The 24362-nt window shown below is 55.1% G+C and overlaps 1 protein-coding gene across 1 annotated transcript; it reads left to right on the forward strand.

Annotated features, from left to right (window-relative positions):
• Positions 1-2504: 2504 nt before the first annotated feature.
• On the forward strand, positions 2505-24358 carry GRAMD1A (GRAM domain containing 1A; the record flags this gene model as incomplete). The annotated part of the gene is made up of 19 exons (XM_028486374.2): positions 2505-2611; positions 3410-3719; positions 12011-12221; positions 12315-12335; positions 12812-12896; positions 13026-13129; positions 13211-13306; positions 14068-14148; positions 17436-17548; positions 17721-17871; positions 18405-18603; positions 19620-19763; positions 21332-21450; positions 21543-21685; positions 22252-22355; positions 22443-22616; positions 22711-22798; positions 23972-24079; positions 24163-24358. Coding segments are annotated over exons 2-19 (2409 nt in total), but the record flags the coding sequence as incomplete, so codon positions are not given.
• Between the last annotated feature and the right edge of the window lie 4 nt (positions 24359-24362).

Raw genomic sequence — 24362 nt, forward strand, 5'->3', positions numbered from 1 at the left:
AAGAGACTCCGAAAGAAGAGCAAAGTGGGAAGACTTTCCATCCCAGATATCAAGACTAGTTATGAAACTACACATATATATAGTATACATATGTGTATATATGTATAAAATATATACACATATATACCTGTTTTATATACAGGTATATATGTGTATATATTTTATATATTTTACAGGTATACATTTTATACCTGTAAAATACATACCTGTTTATATCTGTGTTTAAACATATGGTAATTAGGTGTGTATAACTAGGATAGTGTGGTTTTTGCACAGGGATAGACAAATGAAGCTCTGAAACACCCACGGATGGATGGATAGATGGGTGGATGGATGGGTAGGTGGATGGATAGATAGATACTTGATGTGTGACAGAAGGAACACAAAGACACATGTAAAAGAACTATTATACGACATTAAAAATGAAGAAGTTTCAGCCACACACAATAAAGTGGATGAGTCACAAACAGAATGTTAAAGGGAAAGAGCCAAATACAAAAGACTTCAAAGTGTGTTATTCTGTTTCTATTGAAGTTCAGAAGCAGGAAAACTAAACTGGGGTGTTGGGAAACATATGCTCAGGTAGTAAAACACTAAAGAAATGCAAAGGAAGGGATTAACATAGAAGTCAGAGTGTACTTGTCTTTGGAGGGGAGGAGGGTTTGGCCGCGAAGCGTCACCTGGTGGCATCTGGCGGAGGGTAGGGGGCGGGCTGGGCAGCAACATGTTTTTTCTTGACTTGGGCGGTGGGTCTATGGGAGTTCCTTTTATGATTATATATTAAGCTATTTACATTTTATGCCTTTTTGTGTGTGTATTATCTGTCACAAAAAGCTTTTTGAAAACATAAAATACCAAAGGGAAAACAAATCTAAGAAAAGATATGAAAGAACTTGGTAAGAAACATTATTTTTCAAAAGTAACTTAGCACATGGTGGTGACGGCTGAGGAACAATGAATGAACTTAATGCTCCTGAACTGTACACTTAAAAAGGTTGAGACAGTAACTTTTATGTTATGTGCATTTTGCCACGACTTAAAAAAAAAAAAAAAACAAACCTAAACACTCAGAGAGGACATTAACACATACCTAAATACGTGGAGTGTGACCCCATGTGGACGTTTTGGAAAACTCAGTATTGTAAAGATATCAATTGTTGGTTAGAGCATAACCATGAAACTCCCATTGTTGATTTCCTCCGCCCCCCCCCCCCCCCGCCCCGCCCCCGCCGGCACTTGACAAGCTGACGCTGGTAGAACAGGAACAACACAGAAAGACTTGCTTCACCAGATATCAAGACTTACTTTAAAGATCAAGTAATTGAGGAGATATCTTATAGACTCGGAGTTAGGCAGATCCACAGAACCAGCCTGGGCACTTAGAGACAGAGCAGCACAGGTGAGGCACAGACGGCCGGCCAATCAGGCGGACGCTGGCTAATCCAGGAGTTACCCCAGAAGCACATCCAGGAACATTCAGGGCAGCTCCGCAGCTCATCAGAGCAGAGAGCCGGAAACAACCCAGTGTCTGTGGGACAGACAGAAAAATGGATAAATAAATTGTGGTGTTAATTTCACAAGGAATATTGTGCAGCAGCAAAAATAGATGAAGTGTAACTACCTGCTCCCCTAGGGATGAATCTTAGAAATAATGTTGAGTGAGAAAAGCCAGTCACAGAAGATGACACATGGATGGAATGACTCCATTTTATAAAGCTCAAAAGCAAGTAAAGCTAAAAATTATAATGGTTAGGAATGCATACCATTCTGATTTCAAAAAAGCAATTAAAAGACGTGAAGGAATGATAACTGACAAATGAGGGGTGATGGAGGCTTTGGGAAGGGAGGCAGGGGTAGGATAAGGCAGTCACAGGGGGACCCACAGTGATGTACTGACTCTCAAATCGGGTGTGGGGGATTATGGCATTCATTTTACTGTTCAACTTGGTAACTCACAAGTAGGATGCAGACGTCCTTTAGCATGTGTCAATTATTACATAATAAAATTGGAAAAGAGCTAAGCCACGGGGAATGCCAGCTTTTACAGATCAGGTGGAAATGAAGGAGCTTTGCACAAAAGTGAGGTGGAGCTGTGCACAAAAGTGAGGTGGAGCTGTCAGTGGGATGCCCTTGAGGCCAAGAGAACCCACCAGAAAGAAGAGGGGTCTCCCAGGTTCCCGCCTCTAGGAGCAGGACCGGAAGATGAGGACTGGAAGAGTGTTAGATGTGGCCACCTGGGGGTGATGTCTGGGGTTGGAGGAGCAGTCCTGGGGGAGAAGTGGGGACAGGAGGGACATCGTGCTGGCTGCCACCAACAGGAGACACGGAGCATAGAGGCCTAGGGTGAGGACAGCCCCTTGCTCCACGGGCAGTCAAGAAGGAAGGGCCTCTTCTGAGATATGAATGTCCCCACGGGCACCCCGCCCTTCTCCCAGGAACAGCTGGCCAGAGGGGAACATGACTCCAGCTGGACACGCTATTCCGCCTGACAGGGTCGTGACTCTCTGGCCCAGCCAGGACTCCTGAGGGGGAGAAAAGGGCCTGGTCACCTGCCCTCACCGTGGAAGTCGGAGCAAACCCTGCGAGGACGGAAGGAGGAGGAAGCCATAAGGTAGGGGCGTTGGGGTGTCTGGGAAGGACTCTGGGGTCCAGGCCTGGCCTGTGAAGGTCAGGGTCTTCCCAAGCCAGGGGAAACCCTCTCTGGGTCCCACGGTTCCTCCTTCCCTCTATCCCCAGCAGCTGGGTGCCAAGAAGCCCTTGCCACGTACTGCTGTGAGGACAGACAGACACTAATCTCATCTCCCCAGACCCACGAGGCCTCCAGGATCATAATCACAACCGCAGGAACTGGCCTGGTTCCCTCCCTTTGTGTGTCTTGGGAGGGGCAATTGCTGAGCAAACAGGGAAGGGAAATCCTGGATTCTGCCTCTCTTTTCCACTTGATCAGCCGTTACTCAGGCCCTAGGGCCCGCTCAGGCCTGGCTCCTTCCTGGCCCTGTGTGTGTGGAAGGGTGCTGGGGTGGTGGGTATATATTCACCCAGGGCTTGGCCTTGGTGAATTCTCAGAAAAAATAAACCCCAGTCTAGGGGCTTGAACAGAGTTCACTGACCGCCTGTTGTGGTCCAGGCCCTGGGCTGGGCCCTACACTTGTCAGAGCTCCGTGACACTGCCAGGTCACCCTAGGATGTCGCTATCAGGATCTCCAGTTTCCAGAGAGGAACCTGAGGTTCAGGGTCGAAAAGGAGGATGTTGGCAGAGGTGGGAATCCCACCCAGACCTCTCTGACCCCCTCTCTGACTGTGCTCTGAAGCTCTAGCTCACCCCTCCTCTCGGAGCAGCAGGGGGCGGGTGGGGGAGGGGCAGGGTTTGCACGGGAACTCTCCCCTTCACCTCTTCTTTCTTCCCCAGAGACCAAGACCCCCAACCGGGCAGGCAGAGCTCTCCCCATGGCTGAGTTCCTGCCCCTGCTGCCTTGCGCACCCCTGCTGACCCAGGACAGCGGTGCCCAGGACTCACCTGTCCCCCCAGCCGAGTGGCAGAGCCAGCAGACACAGGGTGGCAGGGCCCAGGGCCTGGCCCCTAAGCCCTGGATGCTCCCAGAGGTGCCCTCCATTCAGATAACGCCAGCCAGCGATGGGGAGTCACCCCCCTGCACCCCACCTCCCCAGCGCCTGCAGCTGCCGAGGACCCCAGACCTGGAGAGTTTGCCCCAGGACAGGTCAGACCTGGGTGGTGGGATGGGAAAGGGGTTTTCTCTCTCTCTCGGGACCCACAGGGTGGGTTCCCTGTGGCTGGCACTCCAGGTGGGGAGCTGAAGGTCAGTTAGAATGTGGCCTTAGCCCCACAGGGGCCTGACTGGAAGCTGTGAAATAGATGCAGATAAAAATTGCAGCTGGGAATATGTGTTGGGATAACCAAATGAGCTCAGCTGAGCACTGCTTACTAAAACCAGAGGTGAACGTTCTCTTTTGACCCGCCTGGTGTTTTTCAAACTGTGGGTCGTGACCCATTCAAGGGCTGCTGCAATTGCTGCAATTGCTACACAGCAATCAACGCTTTTTCCCAAATAGAATCAGGAGAGAATCGAAAATAACAAGTGTTAAAAAAAAAAAAAAAAAAAAAAAAAGAAGAAGAAAATGACACACTGTATGAGGCAGTGAACAAGTGTGGCTTCCTACAAATTTTGTGACATTACATATACAGCTGTCCCCGGTATCCATGGGGGTATTCCAAGACCCCTGCAGATACCAAACTTTGCAGATGCTCAAATCTCTTATATAAAATGGTGTAGTATTTGCATATTACCTACTCACATTCTCCTGTATACTTTAAATTGCCTCTTGATTACTTATAAAACCTAATGCAATGTAAATGCTATGTAAATGGTTGTAAATACTATGTAAATAGTTGCCAGCCAGCAAATTCAAGTTTTGCTTCCTGGAATTTTTTTTTTTTATTGAAGTATAGTTGATTTACAATGTTGTGTTAGTTTCAGGTGTACAGCAAAGTGATTCAGTTATACATACACATATATATCTATTCTTTTTCAGATTCTTTTCCATTACAGGTTATTACAAGATATTGAATATTGTTCCCTGTGGTATACAGTAGGTCCTCGCTGTTTATTTTATACATAGTATTAATCACAACTCCTAATTTATCCCTCCCCAGCCCCCCAATTTTTTTATACAAATATTAAATTATTATTTTGTACACCTGAAACTAATATATTGTGTACCAATTTAAAAAAATTGAAGTGTAGTTAATTCACAATGTTGTGTTAGTTTCAAGTGTACCCCTCCCAGAATTAAAAAAAATTTTTTTTTCGACCCTTGATTGGTTGAATTCACAGATGTGGAATTTGCAGATACAGAGGGCTGACTGTATTTTTAAGTGTGTACTTGGAAACCAATGTAAAAGGTATTTCCTGCTGCAACTCTTGGGGAAAAAAAAAAAGTTTAAACAAAACTTCTGCAAAGAAACACTACCTCTGGCACAAGGAGACAGGAACAGCTGAGGTTCAAGGCTATAGGAGGAAAGAGGAAAGAACTACATTGGCCTTGAATAGAAATGTCCATTGTGGTTTCTTCCAACAATGAACATTCGATAAGAGTTAAAGTTTATGAAGTAGGGCTCTGTGTATCAACGTGGAGAAGTCTCAGAAACAATGATGGTTGCAAAATGATACAGTAGGAGCCTAATTGTGTATCTTTTTAGAAGGCATTGAATAATGGGATATATTGTTAGTGGATGCATCTTGATGCAGAAAAAGGATAGAAAAATGAACAGAAAGAACACATACCAACTTCAGGGCAGTGGGTACCTTGGGGGACAGGAACAGAAAAAAGAGGGGTGGGGAGTTGGTAACCGTAACTGTAATCATTTATTTCTTTAAAAAAAAGGATCTGAAGCAAAAATGGCAAAATGTCCACATCTATTCATGTCATATATGCTTGGTAGGGACCAAGATGACTCTTGTATTTTTCCTGTTTGAAATAAATATTCCCTAATTAAAAATTTTAAAGTATTTCAGAAGAAGAAACAGGCAAAGAGAAATACAAAGAAAGAGAACAGTGAGACAAAGGGAGGTGGTGGAGGGAAGGCCTGGCTGAGATCTGACCCCAAGATCTGACCTTGAGAGGCAGTCACGGGAAGAAGGGGGGAAGAGCTTCCCTGCAGAGGCAAAGCAAGTGCAAAGGCCTGGGGGCAGGAATGTGTCTGGGGAGTTAGAGGAACAGCAGGGAGGCTGGGTAGCTAGAGGCTGTGAGCAAGGGGGAGCCAGAGGAGAAGAAAGAGTGGAGTCTTAGGCAACAAGGGGAGGACTCTGCTTTCAGCGGGACTGAGAGGTGGGGCTCCGGGAGGGCTCCAAGCCCCGAGAGCCCTGACCTGACACCAGTTCACAGGCTCCCTCTGGCTGTGTGTGGGGAGCAGACTGTAGGGGTGGGATGGGAGCAGGGAGACCAGGGAGGAGGCTGTGTGATGGTCCAGGAGGGAGAGCATGGAGGCTGGGCCAGGGTGGGGGCAGTGGAGGAGCAGAGTTTAGATTCTGAATAGACTTTGTGGGTGGAGCCAACAGGGTCTGCTGAGAGACTGGATGTGCGTGTGAAGGAAAGAGAGGGTCGAGAAAAGCTGAAGTTTGGGGCCTGCCATCCACCAAAATGGAGAAGACAGTGGGTGTTTTTGGAGGGAGGGGGTGTAGGGTGGGAGAGCCATGGGAATGGAGTTTTTTTCAACAGCTAGGAACAGCCTGTCCTAGAGAGGAGCGGGGAGCAAGTATCTGTGCTGGGGCGCCCGTGGCCAGGAGCTGCGAGGTAGGACTCCCATGTCTGTGTTCTCGGGCAAGGGGTCCAGGACACCGACAGACTCAGGCAGCTGATAACTCAGGCAGCCGCTGCAGAGACAGGCGCAAGTTATGGCGTCACGGGAGGATTGCGTCCAACAACAGTGACCTCGGCGAGTCACTTCCCATCTTTGAGGCCGGGCTTCCCCTTCTGTAAAAGGGCAGTCCCCCCACCCCACCCCCCGTCCTGTGGGAAAGTCCTGACCACAGAGTTAGTGGGATCCCCAGGACTAGGTGACTTGCTTTAAGTCAGATAAGCGCCAGGGAGGCTGGATTCTAACTCGGGCTGGCTGACGCGGGCTGGGACCAAGAGGGGTCCCCAGAGACCAAGGCGCTGGGCCCTCCGGGGGCCGACAGCGGGGCCTCAGAGATGCGGAGAGGGAGGCGGCCTAGGGCCCCACCCGCTTCCCGCCAGCTGCGTACCCACAGCCGCAACCCCTCCGTTTCCTCGAATCTCCATCCCACCCCCAGCTCCGCCCCACCTCTCAGGTTCCGCCCCGGGTTGGCGAGGGGGGGTGCGGAGAGCCCCCAGCCTGGGGCCTCACTGGAGCCGAGGACCCCTTTCCCGGTACCAGGGGAATGGGTCGGGCCTGTGCCCAAGCCTCTAGCTGCCATGGCGGTGTCGTGTTTTAATCAAGTCTGTGTTTTTCTCTTTCTGTCTTTCCCCCTCCCCGGTCCATTTCTCTGTCTCTCTCCTTAGAGCCTCTGCCTCTCTTGCTCTCTCCGTGCCCTGGCGTCCCAGCCGCCCCTCTCCATCTCTGTCTCGCTCTTCTTGCCCCAGCGCCCCGTCCCTCCCTCTCGCGTTTCTCTCCCTGTGGCCTCGCTCTGTCCCCGCCGTCCCTCCCTCTCCTTGGCCAGCCCACCGTGGGTCTTCCTCCCGCTCTCACCTCCTGCTCTCCCGCCTCCCTGCGGCCCCTTTCTCCCTCCAGGTATCTGACTCTCTCCATCTAGGCCCCGCCTCCCTCCCCTCCCCGCCTCCCTCCCCTCCCCGCCTCCCTCCCCTCCCCGCCTCCCTCCCCTCCCCGCCTCCCTCCCCTCCCCGCCTCGGCCGGTCCCTCCCCTTCCCCTTCCCTCTCGCGGGCGGGGGGCGGTGCTGTGACGCGACGGGGCGGGGGCAGGAAGGGGGAGCTGACGCTGCGGCTGCCTCCCGCGGCCCCGGCCTTTTGTGCGGGCGGCGGGCTGCGGGCGGCGGGGTCGGGTGCGGGCGGCGGCCGAAGAAGGCGAGGCGGCTGCCCAGCGGGGACGCTCAGCCGGGCCCGGCCCTGCCCTGCGGCTGGGCGCGCCCGCCGCTCCGCATCCATGTTCGAGTGAGGACCGCGGCGGGGGCGGGGGAGGTTCGGGAGGAGAGGGGGGAGGGGGCTCCGCGGGCTCGGCTGGGGGTGGCGCGGCAGCAGCCGAGGTCCGGGAGCTTGTGCACCGGGGACCGGCCAGGGGGAGGGGAGGGAGGCGTTGGGGGCCCATGGGTGCGCTCGGGGATGGGTCCTGACGGCTGGGAGGCCCCCGGGGCCGGTTCGTTGGCTTGGCGGGGCTTTGGCTGGGGGACCCGGCCTCATCCCGTGGGGGTACCGCGGCCTTCCGGGAGCGCCCCGGGCCTCCTTCGCCGCTGCCTGGGAGGCGAGGGGTGGGCGCGAGGCTGACCCAGGTCTTCGGGCCTGCGGTCGAGGCAGGACGCAGACGAGCCCCCTCCGGCCGGGCCCCCAGGCCCCGGAGCTCGGGGCAAGCCCGGGAGCAGCCTCTCTCGGTCTGGGCCCCCTCCCGCCGTTGTGATCTGTTGCTGGTCCCGGGGCTGCTTGGATGGGGGCTGCTGCGTGGCTGGCCGGCCGACCGCGTGCGTGAGATCCTCTGGGGTCGTGGGCACGGAATTGACCTATTCTCTGTCTGGACCCAGAGTATTTTAGATTATGCATTGTAGGTGTCTTGGAAGTGTGTATGCGTGTTTGTGTTCCTAGTGTGTAGGCAGCTGTGATCCTCTTTGGCTCCGTGTGTGTGTGATTTACCTCGAATTCCATCTGTGGCTCCATGTGTTGCTGTAAGCTCCCTGCGTGTGTCTGATTGTGACTGTAGTGTGGGTCTGGGGCTTTGTGTGCGTGGCTGTGACCTTCCGTGGTTGTGTGTGTGTAATGTATCTCATCCCGTCAGACCTGTGCACGTCTGATTGTGACTTTGGAGTGTGTGTACATGTGTCTAAGTCTCCTAGTGTGCAGACAGCTGTGATCCTCCTTGGCTGTGTGCGTGTGTGTGAATTTATCTGGGATACCATCTGTGGTTCCAAGTGTCACTGTAAGTTGCCTGTGTGTTCAGTTGTGACTTTGTAGTGTGTGTGTGCATGTGTCAGGCGCTCTTTGTTTGCTGCTATGATCCTCTTCCTCTGTGTGCTTATAATTTGCCTCTGAACCTGTTAGCTCTGTGTGCAAGTGTAAGTCACCTGTGTGTGTCCATGTGTGACATTATTGTGTGTCTGGGGCTCATTGAGTTGACTGAAACCCTCGGGGGTTGTACCTTTTATCTATTTCTGGTTCCATCTTTGTGTGAGAGTTCATGTGTGTGCCCCTTCATGACGTTGTACGTGCCTGGGCTTCCATGTGAGCAGCTGGGACCCTCTGGGGCTTTGTGTGAGTGAGAGAGAGAGACCCCTTGTGGCTCATAGTGAGCCTGGGACCCTCCCTCCTGAGACCTTGGGTGTACCCCTGACTCTCCAGAGCAATAATAGTAACTGATGTTGTTCCCCTGTTACAGTTTATAAAGCATGTCCCATGCATGGTTTCAGTACCTGGCCACTGTGTTGTCGAGATGTGTCCACGACCTCCTGGGGCTGCATTTTTCCCAAGTCCTTCATGGCTGTGTGAGTGTCAGGGCTCTCTGTCAGTCAGCGACAGCAGCTGTCATGTCCATCCCTTGCCACGTAAGAGCAGGTCTTTGGTCTGGCTTCCCCTCCAGATGGGGAACGCCATGAGAGCTGAGCTGACCCTAGACTTCATTTACCTGGGTTGTGCACGTGTTAGCTGGGGTCCTCTGTGACTGTTCTTTCACTGTGTGGCTCTCTCTGTAACTGTGGGAATGTTACCTGCTTTCACGTCTCCTCTGAGACTTTCTTGTGTCCGTGTGTGTGAATGTACCTGGGACTTGGCATGGTTTTCTGTTTCTGTGACCCTCTGCAGCTGCGTGTGTGTTGTGCATGCGTGCCCGCGCATGTGTGTGTAACTTCTGAGACTTTGTGTGTGGCTGTAGCATCCTTGTGTGTGATTGTGCTGGGACTCTGTGGCTTTGTGTGTGACTGTAATATACCTGTGATATAGGGGAGACTTCTTACAACTGTGGGGAACTGCAGTTTGCCTGTGACAGTGGCTGTGTGTGAGCCATGTCGAGGTTCCCTTTTGTGCACACCTGTGTAGGCCTCTGCCCCTCTCTGACCAGAGGGAGTTGTTGGCCTCTTTAGGCCCGGGAAACCGGAGGTGAGGTGTCTGCAGTGACAAAACCCCATTCTCTTCCAAGTCCCTGAGCCATGTCACGGTGTCGGGCTCCTCCCTTCCCTCTGCTGCAGCCTGCCTGGTTGGGCAGCCTCCGGGCTGTCAGGCTTGAGCACTTCCTCTTTGTCCTGCCAAGGAGCAAGATCTGGGGGTGCAGGCTGTTCCCTGTCTGTTTGTGTCGGACTTGTCTGCAGGCGCCCTCCCCTAGACCTGAGGCTGCAGGAGAGTAGGATAGGTGGAGGAGGGGGTCTGCATTTCGGGCTAGAGAGGCAGGAAGATGAGGCAGGGGAGGAATGTGGTCACCCCTCCTTTAAACCCTTCCCGAGCTCACCAGGCCGTCAGGGTGAAAGCCGAACACCTGCTCAGGGCCCAGAGGGCCTGCAGGTGGGCCTGTGGCCTCCTGTCCTCCTTCCCCCAGCCCCGCTGGCCACCTTGCTCCTCCTCAGACCCGCCAAACTCAGTCCTGTGCTGGAACTCACTGTTCCTGCCCCTAAAACACTCTTCCCCGGCCTTTGCCAGATCTGCTCCTTGTCCTTTGGGCTCAGCTCAAGTGTGCCCTGCACACCAACCCACTTAGTCCTCCTTATCTCCGTGGTCCTCAAACTTGAACATGCATTAGAGCCTCCTGGGCCCCACCCACACTTGCTCATTCAGGAGGTCTGCGGTAGGTTCCAGACTCTGCATTTCTGACAGCTTCCAGGCACTGCTGGTGCTGCCCCTGTGAGCAGTGCTGCCTCACAGCACTGACCAGTGTCTGAGATTATCATCCTTATTTACATGATCTCTTACTGATCGTCTCTGTTCCCCCATCAGAATGCCAGGTCCCTGCGGGCAGGTGTTGCATCTGTCTTGCCCACTTCTGTGTCCCCAGTGCCTGGTGCAGGGCGGGCGCTCCGTGTGCACTTAGAGGGTGACTGACTGGAGTTGGCGTCCGTTTGGGCTCCAAATACCAGGCTGAGGTGTTTATGCAGGGGTCAGCGTGGCACCTCGGCAGCAAGTGCTCTGGGGTGGCGGCAGGGCTGCGTGCTCCGTCTTAGTCTGACAGTCCCTAATCAACCAGAGCACCTTCCAGGTGGTGGGCTCTATGTATGTATGTCCTCCAGACAACCCCGGGAGGTGGATACTGCTGTTATCCCCAGTATACTCAAGAAGAAACTGAGGCACAGAAAGGCTCAGACACTGGCCCAAGGTCACAGGGAAGTGGTCCAGCTGAGATCTGCAGCAGCCTCAGCCTGCGGAGGGTTGGGCCAGTGGTATACTTGGTGGAATCCAAGTTTGGAGGGTGGGGGGCACGGGGGGGGGGCGTCAATCACTCATTCAGTCCACAGGGGCAAAAGCTTGCGGAGCACCTGCTGTGCACCAGGCCTCATTCTAGGCAATGGGGTGCAGCTGGGAACAAAACCCCCTTCCCCTGTGAAGTGCACCTCCTGGTGTGGGAGGATTTGAAACTCGGAGAAGTGCTGAGGAGAGAGATGAAGAGGGAGGGGGCTCGGGAGAGGGGAATGTGGTTTACATGGAGGGGCGAGGGAAGGTATCTTGGAGAACTGGCCCCTGAGCAGAGGCGATGAGGACCTTGCCTTCACCTGGAGTCGAATGCAGGCGGGGAGAACTCAGCCAGGAGGTCCCTGATCTGAGCAGGGAGGAGGCTACTGCGGTGTCCAGGAGGGGGGAGCACGGAGGCTGGGCCAGGGCGCTGGAGCAGGGGGAGGTGGGCCAAATAGAAATAATGGAGATAGATTTTAGAGCTGGACCATGAGGGACTTGCTAATAGAGTAAAAATGAGGGGTGAGTAGGAAAGAAAAAGACGCTTAGGTTTTTAGCTCAAGCCACTGAGTGGAAAGTGGTTGTTCAATAAATATTTATTGTATGAATGAATTAATAAGTTAATTTTAAGACCAGCAGGCATTACTGAGAGCTCACTATGTGCCAGGCTCTGTTAGAAGCCCTTTACATGTACTGATTTGTTTAACCCTCCAGACAACTAGAAGAGGACATGCATTTCTCACCCTTGGATTACAGATGAACTGACCGAGGCCCGGGGAGCTAGGGGGCCTGCTCTGGGTCACATGGCTAGGAAGTGGAGCAGGGTGGGTAGGTGGGGATCAATGGGCTGATGGGTGGGTCCCCACCCCCCACGCCGGCCTGTCCTCCCCCCACCCCAGCCTGTTTTTCCCCACAATGCTCCTCTTCCCGTTCCCCCAGCACCACCCCGCACTCTGGCCGGAGCACGCCAAGCAGCTCCCCATCTCTCCGCAAGCGGCTTCAGCTCTTGCCGCCAAGCCGACCCCCACCTGAGCCGGAACCGGGCACCATGGTGGAGAAGGGGTCAGATAGCTCCTCAGAGAAGGGTGGGGTGACCGGGACACCCAGCACCCAGAGCCTGGGCAGCCGGAACTTCATCCGCAACAGCAAGGTGGGTTGGTGCAAGCCCAGGTGGGGTGGGGGGAGGGGTGGGAGGACAGGGGCATCCCGAGGCTCATTCTGACTCCATTCCTTTCTCTTACAGAAGATGCAGAGCTGGTACAGTGTAAGTATCGGGGCAGGGGGCCTTGCTGGAGGGATGAGAGGGAGGGGGACAGGTATTGGGCCAGGGGCCCCTGGCTGCAGTAGTCACGGAGTGGGTGCTGGGGTCAGCAGACCTGGGGGTCACATCCTATGCTGCTACTTACATGCTCTGTGACCTTGAGTGAGTTGCTTAACCTCTGGGTTTCTCTCTCCTTGAGAAACAGTTCTGACCTTACTAGACTGAAGGGAACATTGACTGAGAGTCAGTGATACTGGTGGGTACGTGGTACAGGACCTGGCTTAGGTAGCAATCAGTAAATGGCTCTCGTTATGGTTACTCTTGTGTTACAGGCAGTAAGAGCCAGAAGTGAGCTAGACACTGAAGCCTCAGAGAGGCTCCTCCCGGGCTGAGGAGACTGAGGGGTGCTGGGAGCTTTGGGGCACAGAATTAGGGTTGTGGCCCCCTGTCCCAGTTCTCACTTCCCAAACTTCCCCCAGATGCTGAGCCCCACGTACAAGCAGCGGAACGAGGACTTCCGTAAACTGTTCAGCAAGCTCCCCGAAGCCGAACGCCTCATTGTGGGTGAGTCCCTGCCAGCCAGACCCGGGGCTCCCAGCTCTGCCCTCCCGACCCTCCCGCATGCGCCGGCCCAGCGGCCAGGACAGCCGTGTGACTCGGCTGTCTGCCCGTCTCTCCCCTCGGCCGCCTCAGATTACTCCTGTGCCTTGCAGCGCGAGATCCTCCTCCAGGGCCGCCTCTATCTCTCCGAGAACTGGATCTGCTTCTACAGCAACATCTTCCGCTGGGAGACAACAGTGAGCTGACCGACCTGGGACGAGGAGGGGCCCCAGGGCGGGCAGGGCCCTGGCCCCTTCTGACCTGTCTTTTGTCCTCAGATTTCCATCCAGTTGAAGGAAGTGACGTGTCTGAAGAAGGAAAAGACGGCCAAGTTGATCCCCAACGCCATCCAGATCTGCACAGAGAATGAGAAGGTGAGCGAGAGGACTAGCAGACAGGGGCCCCGGGGTCCCCGGTCTTCACCGGCTCCTCTCTCCTTCCAACCACCCAGAGCCCTGTTGACTCAGCACCCAGCTTCTCTCATCTTCCCTTTCTCTTTATTCTCCCGGCCCCAGCGTGGGCTCCTGTAGTCTCTGACCCGGACTCCTGCAGTCTGCTCCTGTCTCAGGCCCTGCAGTCTGTCCCCTGACACAGCTGCTCAGGGATAGTATTAACAGAAAAATTCTATCAGCTCAGAGGCCTCCTCCACCGGGAAGCCTTCCCTGATGCTCCATGTATCATGATTTTTGCCTCAGGGTCCAAGAGGGCTGCCTCACACCAGTGGCCCAGACGGGACTGGAGAAGGAAATGGGGCGGGAAGACTTCAAGCAGACTTCCCTTTGTGTTTTCTTGGCCAAAAGGGGATCCGTTGGCCACCCACTGCGGGCATAGGAGACTGGGAATGTGCCTTGGGCTTCCCCCAAGCAGCCGAGCCAGTCTGGGCTGACCCTGTCTCCCGCCCTGGACTGTGAGCCCTGGGGCCAGGGCCGGGGGCCATCTCCTCATCGTGGTGACTCCACGGTCATCCAGTGCTGGGCTGGGCACAGGCAGGACATATATTCTGTGGAATGAGCGAAGGGATGAATGAATACATACATCAGCATGGAGAGCCGGGAACAGGGTGCAGCAGGTGGAGCTTTCTCCTCCCTCCAGCCTTGTCTCTCCCCCAGGGCTCACACCCCTCTCTCTTGTGCAGCATTTCTTCACCTCCTTTGGGGCCCGAGATCGCTGCTTCCTCCTCATCTTCCGCCTCTGGCAGAACGCACTGCTTGAAAAGGTGGGCCTGGGCGGATCCTGGCGGGGGGGCTAGGGGGAGGGCTGGGGGGGGGACCATGGAGCCGGGGATGCCAGGACTCGGGGAACTGGAGGACCCCTCCAGCTCTTCTCCATGGGCACCAGACCCAGTGTGCCTGCAGCTCTTCCACAGGCCCCCACAGGGGGCCGCCGGGGGCTCCGGTGCCACACCCTGCCCGTGAGAAATGCGTACTCACAACCCCTTAGTCACCACCTGCAAATCAAAAATGCTCTGAAGATGGGGAGGTTTTTGGTAAAGCAAAACCTAACTTGAGGTGACATGGTTTACAGTCCCTGTCAGCACTGTCTAACAGAGTTTTGCGCTGTGCTGTCGGTATGGTAGCCACTGGCCACACGTGCCTGTTGAACTCTTGAAACGTGGCTAGTGTGACTGAGGATCTGCATTTTTAATTTAATTTCAGTTTGAATTAATTTAAACTTAAAACACCACGTGTGCTTCTTGTATAACACAGGTCTGTATTTATCTCAATTAATGGGACTTTTCATGTGTTTCAGGACCAAAAAATAGTAATGTGAATGACTGGGGTAAATCTTAAATACAGGTGTGATTCAGTATAATATTATAGTATCCAGTATAGAATATACCAGTGATTCTCAAACTCTGTAGTTTCGGGAATCCTTTACACTCTTTAAAATAATTATCGACTCCAAAAAGCTTCTGTTTAAGTAGAGTATATCTATCAATATATACTGTATTCGAAATTGAAACTGGGAACATTTTTTTTGAAGTGTTCAAAGTTTGAGAAAGGAACAGAAGAAGGGCAGGCTTGGGAGAGGTAGTGGTGCAGTGGGTCAGTGGGAAGGCCTCCCACAGAGAGCAAGTTTTTCAATGCGTCTTTTTAAAAAAATTTTTTGGCCTCGCCGCGTGGCATGTGGCATCTTAGTTCCCCAACCAGGGATCGAACCCGCGCCCCCCTGCAGTGGAAGCACGGAGTCTTAACCACTGGACCACCAGGGAAGTCCCGAAACTGGGAAATTTTTAAACACAAGATCCACAAACACGCATTACATTAGCCACCAGAACAATGATAACATCACATAGTCTCTGGAAAACTCCACTGTACACTCATGAGAGAATAAAAGTGAAAAAGGCAAGTGATATACTACTAGTAACACTTATCATACTTATGAAAATAATTTTGCCCTCATGGATTCCCTAAAAGCATCTAGGGGATGCCCAGAAATCCTTGGACCACGCTTTGAGAACCTCTGGTATACACTGTACTTACTGGATCCTAAATACAATATAGATATTTTTAGTGCTGTATTATAGTATAGGCAGTGTATTATCTTTCTTAAATCCCCAAATTTCTTAATTTTGAATCAAGTCTTACCCCAAAGATTTTGAGTAAGGGATTTCAGACTTTTACTTTTCACAGTCTGGTAGTCTATTATGGGCCAGCCCTGAGGGGGCTCTCCTGGAATGCACACTGTGGTTGCATGAGTTTATGTAGCATGCATTCAGCTGCAAGTAGCTGAAAACCCAACCAGACAATGGTTTAAACAAACAGATACTGAATTACTTCAGATGATAATAATAATAGCTAACACTTAACAGAGCTATGGGGTGCGAGGAACCGTTCGGAGCTCTCCATGAATTAACTTATTTAATCATCACAGCCACCCTTCAAGGCAGTGTGGTTAGTATCTTTATTTCACCAGCGAAACACAGAGGGAAAGCCTTGCCCATGGGCACATATGCTTTTCTGTGGCAGAGCTGGGATTCTGACCCATTACAGTCAGGCTCTGGAGTCCACTTAATCACACTGATGCCCATGTAACAAGAGGTCTGGAGGCAGGCAATCCAGGGTAGATTTGAGGGCTCCCTATGTCATCAAGGACCCAAGCTCTTGTCCATTATTCTACACCATCGTCCTTCTGCATATTGATGTTTTGTCCACATGCTTGTTGCCTCATGGCTGCAGGTGGCTGCTACAGCTCCAGATGTCATGCCCTCAGTTAAGTGTCCCAAACAGGAAAGAAGAAAGGGATGGATGGAAAGTGGGCATTCCTTTATCAGGAAGGGAAAGCCTCCTTTAGCAGACTTTTCCTTGTATTTCTTTGGCTAAAACTTGGTCACATGATCACCCTTGGTTGCACAGGAAGCTGGGTATGTGGCAAAGGAAAAATGAGTTGATATAAGCCAGTTATAATTCTCTGGGGCTGGGGAAGATTTTCACCCCAAACAAATCAGGGGTCTGCTGGCAGGAAGGGAGCGTGGATAGATGTCAGGTAGGCATCACACAGTGTCTGCTACTGCTGGCTTGTAGCACCTCGGAAGGCCCAAACCCACTCCTCCAGCAGGGCTGCACTCACTTCCTGTCTTCAGGGACAGCTCCAGCTATGGCCATCCTCAGGGGCGAGAGCACTGGAGCAGGAGCCCGAGGGAGGGACAGTGCAGTGTCAACGTCTCCAAGGAGGGCAAGGGCAGCCAGACTGCTGGGGATGGAGTTCAGCCCCATCACCGAGTGCGAGTCACTGAACCCCATTGGTCAGATGGGGACTGTCCCTCCTTCACAGCACCCGAGCTGGGCCTAGAATAAGAGCTTGGAAATGTCAGCTCGTGTGAGGCAGTGCAGTCCAGCAGTTAGCTCCAGGGCTAGACCAGCCCCCTGGGATCACATCTCAACACTGCCACTTCCTAATTGGATGACATTACCCACCTCTGTGCCTCAGTGTCATTATCTTAAAGTGATGACAATATTAGCACCTACTTTACAGAATGGTTTTGAAGACTTGTTGAGTTAGCATGCATAAAGGGTTAGAAGAATGCCTGGCACATGGTAACAACTCAGTTGATGTCAGCTACTGCTACTGTTATTACTATTAGTATCTCATCAGTGTCATCCAGCCACTCCAGCCATGGGTAGCTTCTGAGGACACCTGGGAAAGTAGTTGGGGGCAGGACAGCATGGCAGGTGGGAGCATTGGCTCTGGAGTCTGGCTGGGTTTGAGCCCCAGAGTTGACCTCAAGCACGAGTTCTCCACCCTGGGCCTCATATTCTCTGTAAAACTGGGAACTTTAACCTGTAGCTATGGAAGTATTGTGAGGACCTAAGGGAGAATTTCTGAGCACACCGGCTCCTATGCGATGGGGTGCGGAGTGAGATTGGGAGAGGTCTGGGATGGGAGGTCATGCTCCCCCTTGTGGACACCAGGGGAACTGCTGAGGCTGAGGGCTGGTGGGCTCGGGTGGAAGGGCTCTGGCCCTGATAAGGTGGAGGCCAACCTAACCTCCTGCCTGCCCAGACGCTGAGTCCCCGAGAGCTCTGGCACCTGGTGCATCAGTGCTACGGCTCAGAGCTGGGCCTCACCAGCGAGGATGAAGACTATGTCTGCCCCTTGCAGCTGAATGGTCTAGGGTGAGTCGGTGGCTGGAGGCTGGTTCCGGGGGTTGGGAGGAGACAGCAGGGGCTGCATGCAGAGCTCCTGGAGTCCTGGGTGGACTGAGATGGGGGTACAAAGTCTGGGAGACCGGGAGGGTGTGTGGGGTCTCAAAGATACAGCGGTCTCACTCCCTCTCTTTCTCCGTAGGAGCCCCAAGGAAGTGGGAGATGTAATCGCCCTGAGCGACATCACCTCCTCAGGGGCAGCTGACCACAGCCAGGAGCCAAGCCCGGCAGGTTCGCGCCGTGGCCGCATCACCCCCAGCCTTTCCCGGGCCAGCAGTGACGCAGACCACGGGGTGAGCAGGCGCGTGGAGGAGCGAGGAGGGTGCTGGGTGGTGTCGGGGAGAGAGAGGGACAGACTGTCAGATTGAGGGGGACAGGGAGGGAATGGACGGAGAAGAGGTGGATGGAGGGGTAAGTGACGGGATGGATGCAGGGATGGGATGGAGCTGGGAAGGTGGGCAAGGAGACTAGGCACAGGTAGGGAAAGAGAGAGACAGGCAAAGATGGGACAGGTAGATAGATAGGAAGCGGGAGAGACAGAAGAGCCGAGAGGGCTGGCTGGCTGGCTGAGGTTGGTTACAAACAGATAAGGCATGGACAGGACAGGCATAAGAAGGCTCATGGCCCAGGCATCCAAGCCAGGCCTGGCTGAGAGGCTGAGAGGAGTCCTCGTCCGGGTGGCCCCAGGGCCCCTCATAGCTCAGCTGTGAGCTACACATGACCTCCCCAGCATTGGTTTTCCTACAGTCTCGAAGCCTTCTGATGGATGTGGGTACACAAGGGGCCCTTAGGCTGGGACAAGGCTGGATTAAGCTTTTCTCTGCAGGCAGAGGAGGACAAGGAAGAGCAGACAGACAGACAGCCAGACGCCTCCTCCAGCCAGACAGTGACCCCGGTGGCTGAACCCCCGAGCTCAGAGCCCACCCCACCTGACGGGCCTGCCTCCCTGGGCCCCTTGGATCTGCTGCCCAGTGAGGAGCTGTTGACAGACACGAGTAACTCCTCCTCATCCACGGGGGAGGAAGGTGAGGCAGGTGGCCGATTCGTTTGCTTTGGGTACACGTGACAAACCTCACTCACGCGGGCTGCACCAAGGGATTCGCTGGCTCATGGGACTGAAAAGTCCACGGGGTAGGCAGATAAGATAAGGCGTTTAAATGGTGTTGTTAGAAATCTGTCCATATTTAGCTCTGCTTTGCAGGCAGCTTAGCAGGGTGGATAGGAGTACAGACTCTGAAGCCAGATTGCTGGGGCTCAAATCCTGGCCACACTGCTTCCTAGCTGTGTGACTTGGGCAAATTATTCAACCTCTCTGAGCCTCATTTTCCTCATCTAAAAATTTTCCTCACCTGGGGTTAGCAATAATACTACCCACCTCATAGTGTTGTCATTGAGAGAATTAAATGTCTTAATACAGGTAAAGTGTTTGGGCCAGTTACTAAGTGTTGGCTGTTATTATATCATCATCATCACCATCATCATCATCATTTCCATTTTCTCCATGCCAACTTTATTCTCAGATGGCTACTACTCTTGTGGCAGAAAGAGCCCCAGCCCTGCCCCAGACAAACCTAGCAGAGAGAAAGCATGCTTTTCCCAGTGGCTGCACCAAAAGCTCTAGGGTTGGCTCTGACTGGAGAGCAAGCCCACCCCTGAGCCCATCACTGTGGCTGCTGGCCTGGCTTGGGACACACACCCACCCATCCACCCACCCCTGAACCAATCACTGGGGCCGAAAGCTCAAGCTAATGAGCAGGTCCACCCCTGTCATCACTGGGACTGCAGGTGCGTGAGCCTAGGTGTGTGCTCCGCCTTGAACCCATGGTGGTAGCTCTGATTGTCTGGGCTTGGGGCACACGCCCACCCTAAAGCCATCCTGTGGTGGAGGGGGCTGAGTAGCTCCGTGTCTGTGTCTGCTCTGGTCCAGGAGGACGGGGCTGCCCAGGCACCCCACAAGGCCTGGGAGTGGGGAGGAGCGGTCACTCAGAGGGAAACCGAGGAACGCAGGCAGCCTCACCCCCTGTCCTTCTCTGTCGCCCAGCCGACCTGGCGGCCCTCCTTCCCGACCTCTCCGGTCGTCTCCTCATCAACTCCGTCTTCCACGTGGGTGCCGAGCGGCTCCAGCAGATGCTCTTCTCAGACTCGCCCTTCCTGCAGGGCTTCCTGCAGCAGTGCAAGTTCACAGGTCAGGGGCCGAGGTGACCAAGGTACACGGGAGGGGGTGAGGAGGAGCAGGCCAGGAGGCGGTCAGGCACCGCTGTGCAGATCAGGTGTGGCAGGCTGGGGAGTTAAAAGCAGCGTCTGTGAGACCAGAGGGGCTCCGCCTCTTGCTAGCTGAGTGGCCTTGGCCCAGGTGCGGACCCTCTGTGTGCCTCGGTTTCTTCTGTGTGATGCGGGTGTGATACTAGTTACCTGCCTTGTCAGGGTCTTATGAGAACTAAATGAGTTAATACTAGAAAAGTGCCTAGAACAGTAGCAGATAGTAAGCATTTAATAAATACGAGTTAATGAGCACTCTGTCAGGCCCGTGCAGAGACCAGGACAGATGAATTCCAGAATCTAGTGAGAACAGCAGTAAACAAATACTCACGCAGATAAGTGTGTGTGTCAGAGAGGTGGCTGTGGTCTGGGGGGTATTAGGAAAGGCTGCTGGAAGGATGTGACATTGAAACTAAGGCCTGAAGGAGGAACTTTCTTAGGGAAAGTGGAGGAGGTGGGAGAGAGGAATCCAGGAGGCCAGCAGGGTACCTGCAAAGATCCTGAGGCTGGAGGCTGGCACCGGGAGAAGCCCCCTGCGGCTGGGCCCCTGTGGCCAGGTGTGGAGAGGGGAAGCCACAGCACCAGGGGAGGCAGAGAGCTGACCAGGGGACTAGCACGGAGCTCGGGAGGCTGCAAAAGAGATTCAAGTTGGGGAGGGCCTACTCAGATGGTAGTTTTCTCTGTTTCTTTTTTCTGTATTGATGAAAACGAACCACGTAGAATCCCCTGCAGAATGAGTAAGACTATGCCTTGTGTTGGGGGCACTCGAGTCCCCCAAAACTATGTTTATATCCTGGAGAGACTGGCACATCAGACTGAGGAGCTCAGACTCTGTCTGGCAGTACTGGGGAGCCATGGAGTGTTGCAGACAGATAAGGGACAGGGTCAGGCTTGGCTTTAAGAAGCTACCGCCGCTGGACCAGAGGTGGGGACTGAGGCCAGGAGCTCAGGGGGAGGCGGAAGAGGGGCCCTAGACAGACAAGGATGGGCTGAACTAGGACAGCGCTCAGGCGGTCAGTGAATAGACGGGGAGGGAGTGTCCAGGACGAGGCTCAGGGCTCTGCAGGAAGCCTGGAGGACAGTGGGGCGAGGAGGGATGTGTTTGAGGAGATGCGGAGGCCAGTGGGTGTGAGGGGCCCTGGGGACTTCCCGGGGAAGGTGTCCAAGAGGTCGCAGGACCCTAGGTCTGAGGCTCAGGGGAGAAGCCAGGACTGGTAAAGAGAGGGGACTGGGGCTGCAGGAGTAGAGGAGGTGGCTCAGGAGGGCTGAGAAGTGTAGGCAGGAGAGAGGTCCCAGCTCTGAGGATCATCAACATCTGAAGTTTTAGGCGTACAGAGGGAAGATGGGGCAGACACCGGGGTGGGGGCAGGGAGGAGGCGCAGGTTGGGGGCAAGCCCCCAGAGAACTGGAACCTTCCAGAAAGGCCGAGTCTCCTACAGCCTGTGGGCAAAGGACTGGAGAATTGTGTCTTCATTCTGCCCCTCCATCCTCCAGACGTGACCTTGAGCCCCTGGAGCGGGGACAGCAAGTGCCACCAGCGCCGAGTGCTGACCTACACCATTCCCATCAGCAACCCGCTGGGGCCCAAGAGCGCCTCTGTGGTGGAGACACAGGTGTGCGAGGCAGGGTGGCCAGCGGGTGGGGTGGCTGGGGGCCAGAGTGAGGGGCGCGGCACTGACTCCCTGTTCCTCCCCCGGCCCCGCAGACGCTGTTCCGGCACGGCCCGCAGGCAGGCGGGTGTGTGGTGGACTCGGAGGTGCTGACGCAGGGCATCCCTTACCAAGACTACTTCTACACTGCCCACCGCTACTGCATCCTGGGCCTTGCCCGGAACAAGGCCCGCCTCCGGTGAGCAGTGGCCCGGCCCCTCCACCTGATCCGTGCTCCCCGCAGACCCAGGGCCCCTGCCCCAGTCTCCCCACCCCGAGTCAGCTGCAGAATGTTGGTTGCCACCGTGGCAGGCGAGCAGAAGTCAGGAACACACCGAGGTGTTTGGCCTGAGCCACCAGAAGGATGGAGCCGCCATTGACTGGGAGGGGCAGGTTTGGGGGAAGCTCGGAGCTCAGCTTGGGACGTGGGGAGATGTCTCTTAGCAGCCCGTGTGGAGTTGGACGCAGCAGCAAGATGGAAGGGGTTCGAGGGTGAGGTGTAGGCTAGGATGGCAGTCTGGGTGGGCAGTGCTGGGGCAGCTCCGAAGGCGGGAGACCTGCCAAGGTAGTGGTTGTAGACAGAGAAGGGGCTGCGGGCTGAGTGGGGTGGTGAGTGGGGATCACAGGGAACCCTTGGGGGGCGTCTGTTTTGTCTGTGGGTGACAAGGGGCCCTCTCTGAATCAGGGGAGGGAAGGCTGCCCCCGGGAATGGGACAGCAAGGCTGGAGTCACACCCTGACCCCCTCACCCCTTCCCCGACCCCAGAGTGTCCTCCGAGATCCGCTATCGGAAGCAGCCCTGGAGCCTTGTGAAGTCTCTCATTGAGAAGAACTCGTGGAGCGGCATCGAAGATTACTTCCACCACCTGGGTAGGAGCCAGGGGTCCGGCCAGGGCCACAGACAGGGTCGGGGCCTGGCCGGGTGCAGACATGCAGGGCCCTCTCTCGTGTCTGCAGAGCGAGAGCTCGCCAAGGCCGAGAAGCTGTCTCTGGAGGAAGGCGGGAAGGATGCACGCGGGCTGCTGTCCGGCCTGCGCAGGCGGAAGCGGCCCCTGAGCTGGAGGGGCCACGGTGACGGGCCGCAGCACACGGACCCTGACCCCTGCGCCCGGGCTGGCATGCACCCCTCAGGTGAGTTCCGTCAGGCCTGGGGGGGCGGGGGAGGAGCTGGGGGTCCGGGTGGGGTGAGCGGGGATGAGTCTGACTGCGAGTTGCTCCCCCGCAGGCTCCCTCAGCTCCCGCTTCTCGGAACCGTCCGTGGACCAGGGCCCCGGGGCAGGCATCCCCAGTGCCCTGGTTCTCGTCAGCATTGTGTGAGTAAGGGGGCCGGGCTTGGGGGTCAGACAGGCCTGGATCTGCACCCTGGCTGTGTGAGCTTGGGCAAGTGCTTGGCCTCTCTGGGTCTCTGCTTACGTGAGAGCACGGGCTCCCCACCCCATAGCAAGGATTAAAGGAGGCAATGTTTGAGATGCGCCCAGCAGGGCTCCTCACATGGTGTACTGCTCAGTCTGCCGTCTGGCGGGGTCAGAGGGGCCTGACCTCGCCCCTGGGGCTGGAGGAGCAGGCTCCCAAGGGAGCCGGAATTAGGTGAACCAGGAGAGGTGTGCAAAAGGAGCAGTGTCACTTACACTTCATTCAGGTTTTCTGTGCCCAGCCCTGAGCTGTGTGATGCGAGGGACACAGTAGCGACCAGCAGCCCTGGGGGGAGACAGACCTGGCTCCAGACCAGAGGGATGGGGTGCTGATGGAGGAAACATGGGCGGAGGGGACAGGGAAGCCTTCGGAGGCCAGTGAAGGCTTCCTCCAGGCTGGACAGGTAGGCCGTCAGGGAAGGCTTCCCAGGAGAGCAGAGGACTCTGAGCTGAGACCCCACAGGGATTAGGCAGGGAGACCGACATGCACAGAGGCCGGGGCTAGGGGCAGGGTGCTCTGAGGAAATGGAAATGAGATCCGTGCTCCCCGCAGACCCTGGGCAGTGTGAGGTCGGCCACACGTTCAGCCTCCCTGGGCCTGAGTTTGCCAGATAACAGCAGTCCAGTGAGGTGCCGTGCGGTGCGCTCAGCTCAGGGCTGCCGGGGTCGGGGGGTGGCCAGGACCGGCTGGGCAGCTCTCATCTCTTTGTCTCCCCCTCTCTGCCTCCTCAGGATCTGTGTGAGGTAGGGTCCTGCATCCTGCCCTCCCCTCACCTGTGTCTCACCCTCAGCTTCAGCCCCTTGTCCTCACTCCGTGCCCCCAGCAACCCCAGCGAGGTGGCCTGGAGTAGCAGTTGAGGGCTCGGGCATCAGACAGGCCTGGGTTTGAACCCTGACTTTGCTGCTTATGGACTGTGTGACCCTAGGCATGTCACTCACCCTGTCTGAGTCTTAGTTTCCTCCTCTGAAAAGAGGGCTGATCATGGCACCCCTTCAAGGTGTGGTCACGTGGGTGACCCCCCCCTTGTGGGAATGTTGGTATCCTGACTCCTGACCTCTGACCCCTCTCCCCAGCCTCATCGTCCTCATTGCCCTCAACGTCCTCCTCTTTTACCGCCTCTGGTCCCTGGAGAGGACAGCCCACACTTTCGAGTCCTGGCACAGTCTGGCCCTGGCCAAGGGGTGAGTGGGTAGCCCCAGGGAGCTGGGAGCTTGGGCAAGTTGGGGGAGGCCCAGACCCCACTCAGGCCCTGTATCCCCCACAGCAAGTTCCCCCAGACAGCCACGGAGTGGGCGGAGATCCTGGCCCTGCAGAAGCAGTTCCACAGCGTCGAGGTGCACAAGTGGAGGCAGATCCTGCGGGCTTCTGTGGAGCTCCTGGACGAGGTGCGGCTCTGGGCTGTGGGATCCTGCATTCAAATCCCAAGATACGGCATGTGCATCTGGGCCTCGCTTTCCTTCTCTG

This window comes from Physeter macrocephalus, unplaced genomic scaffold (assembly GCF_002837175.3).
Source record: "Physeter macrocephalus isolate SW-GA unplaced genomic scaffold, ASM283717v5 random_876, whole genome shotgun sequence".
NCBI classification, from domain to species: Eukaryota; Metazoa; Chordata; class Mammalia; order Artiodactyla; family Physeteridae; genus Physeter; species Physeter macrocephalus.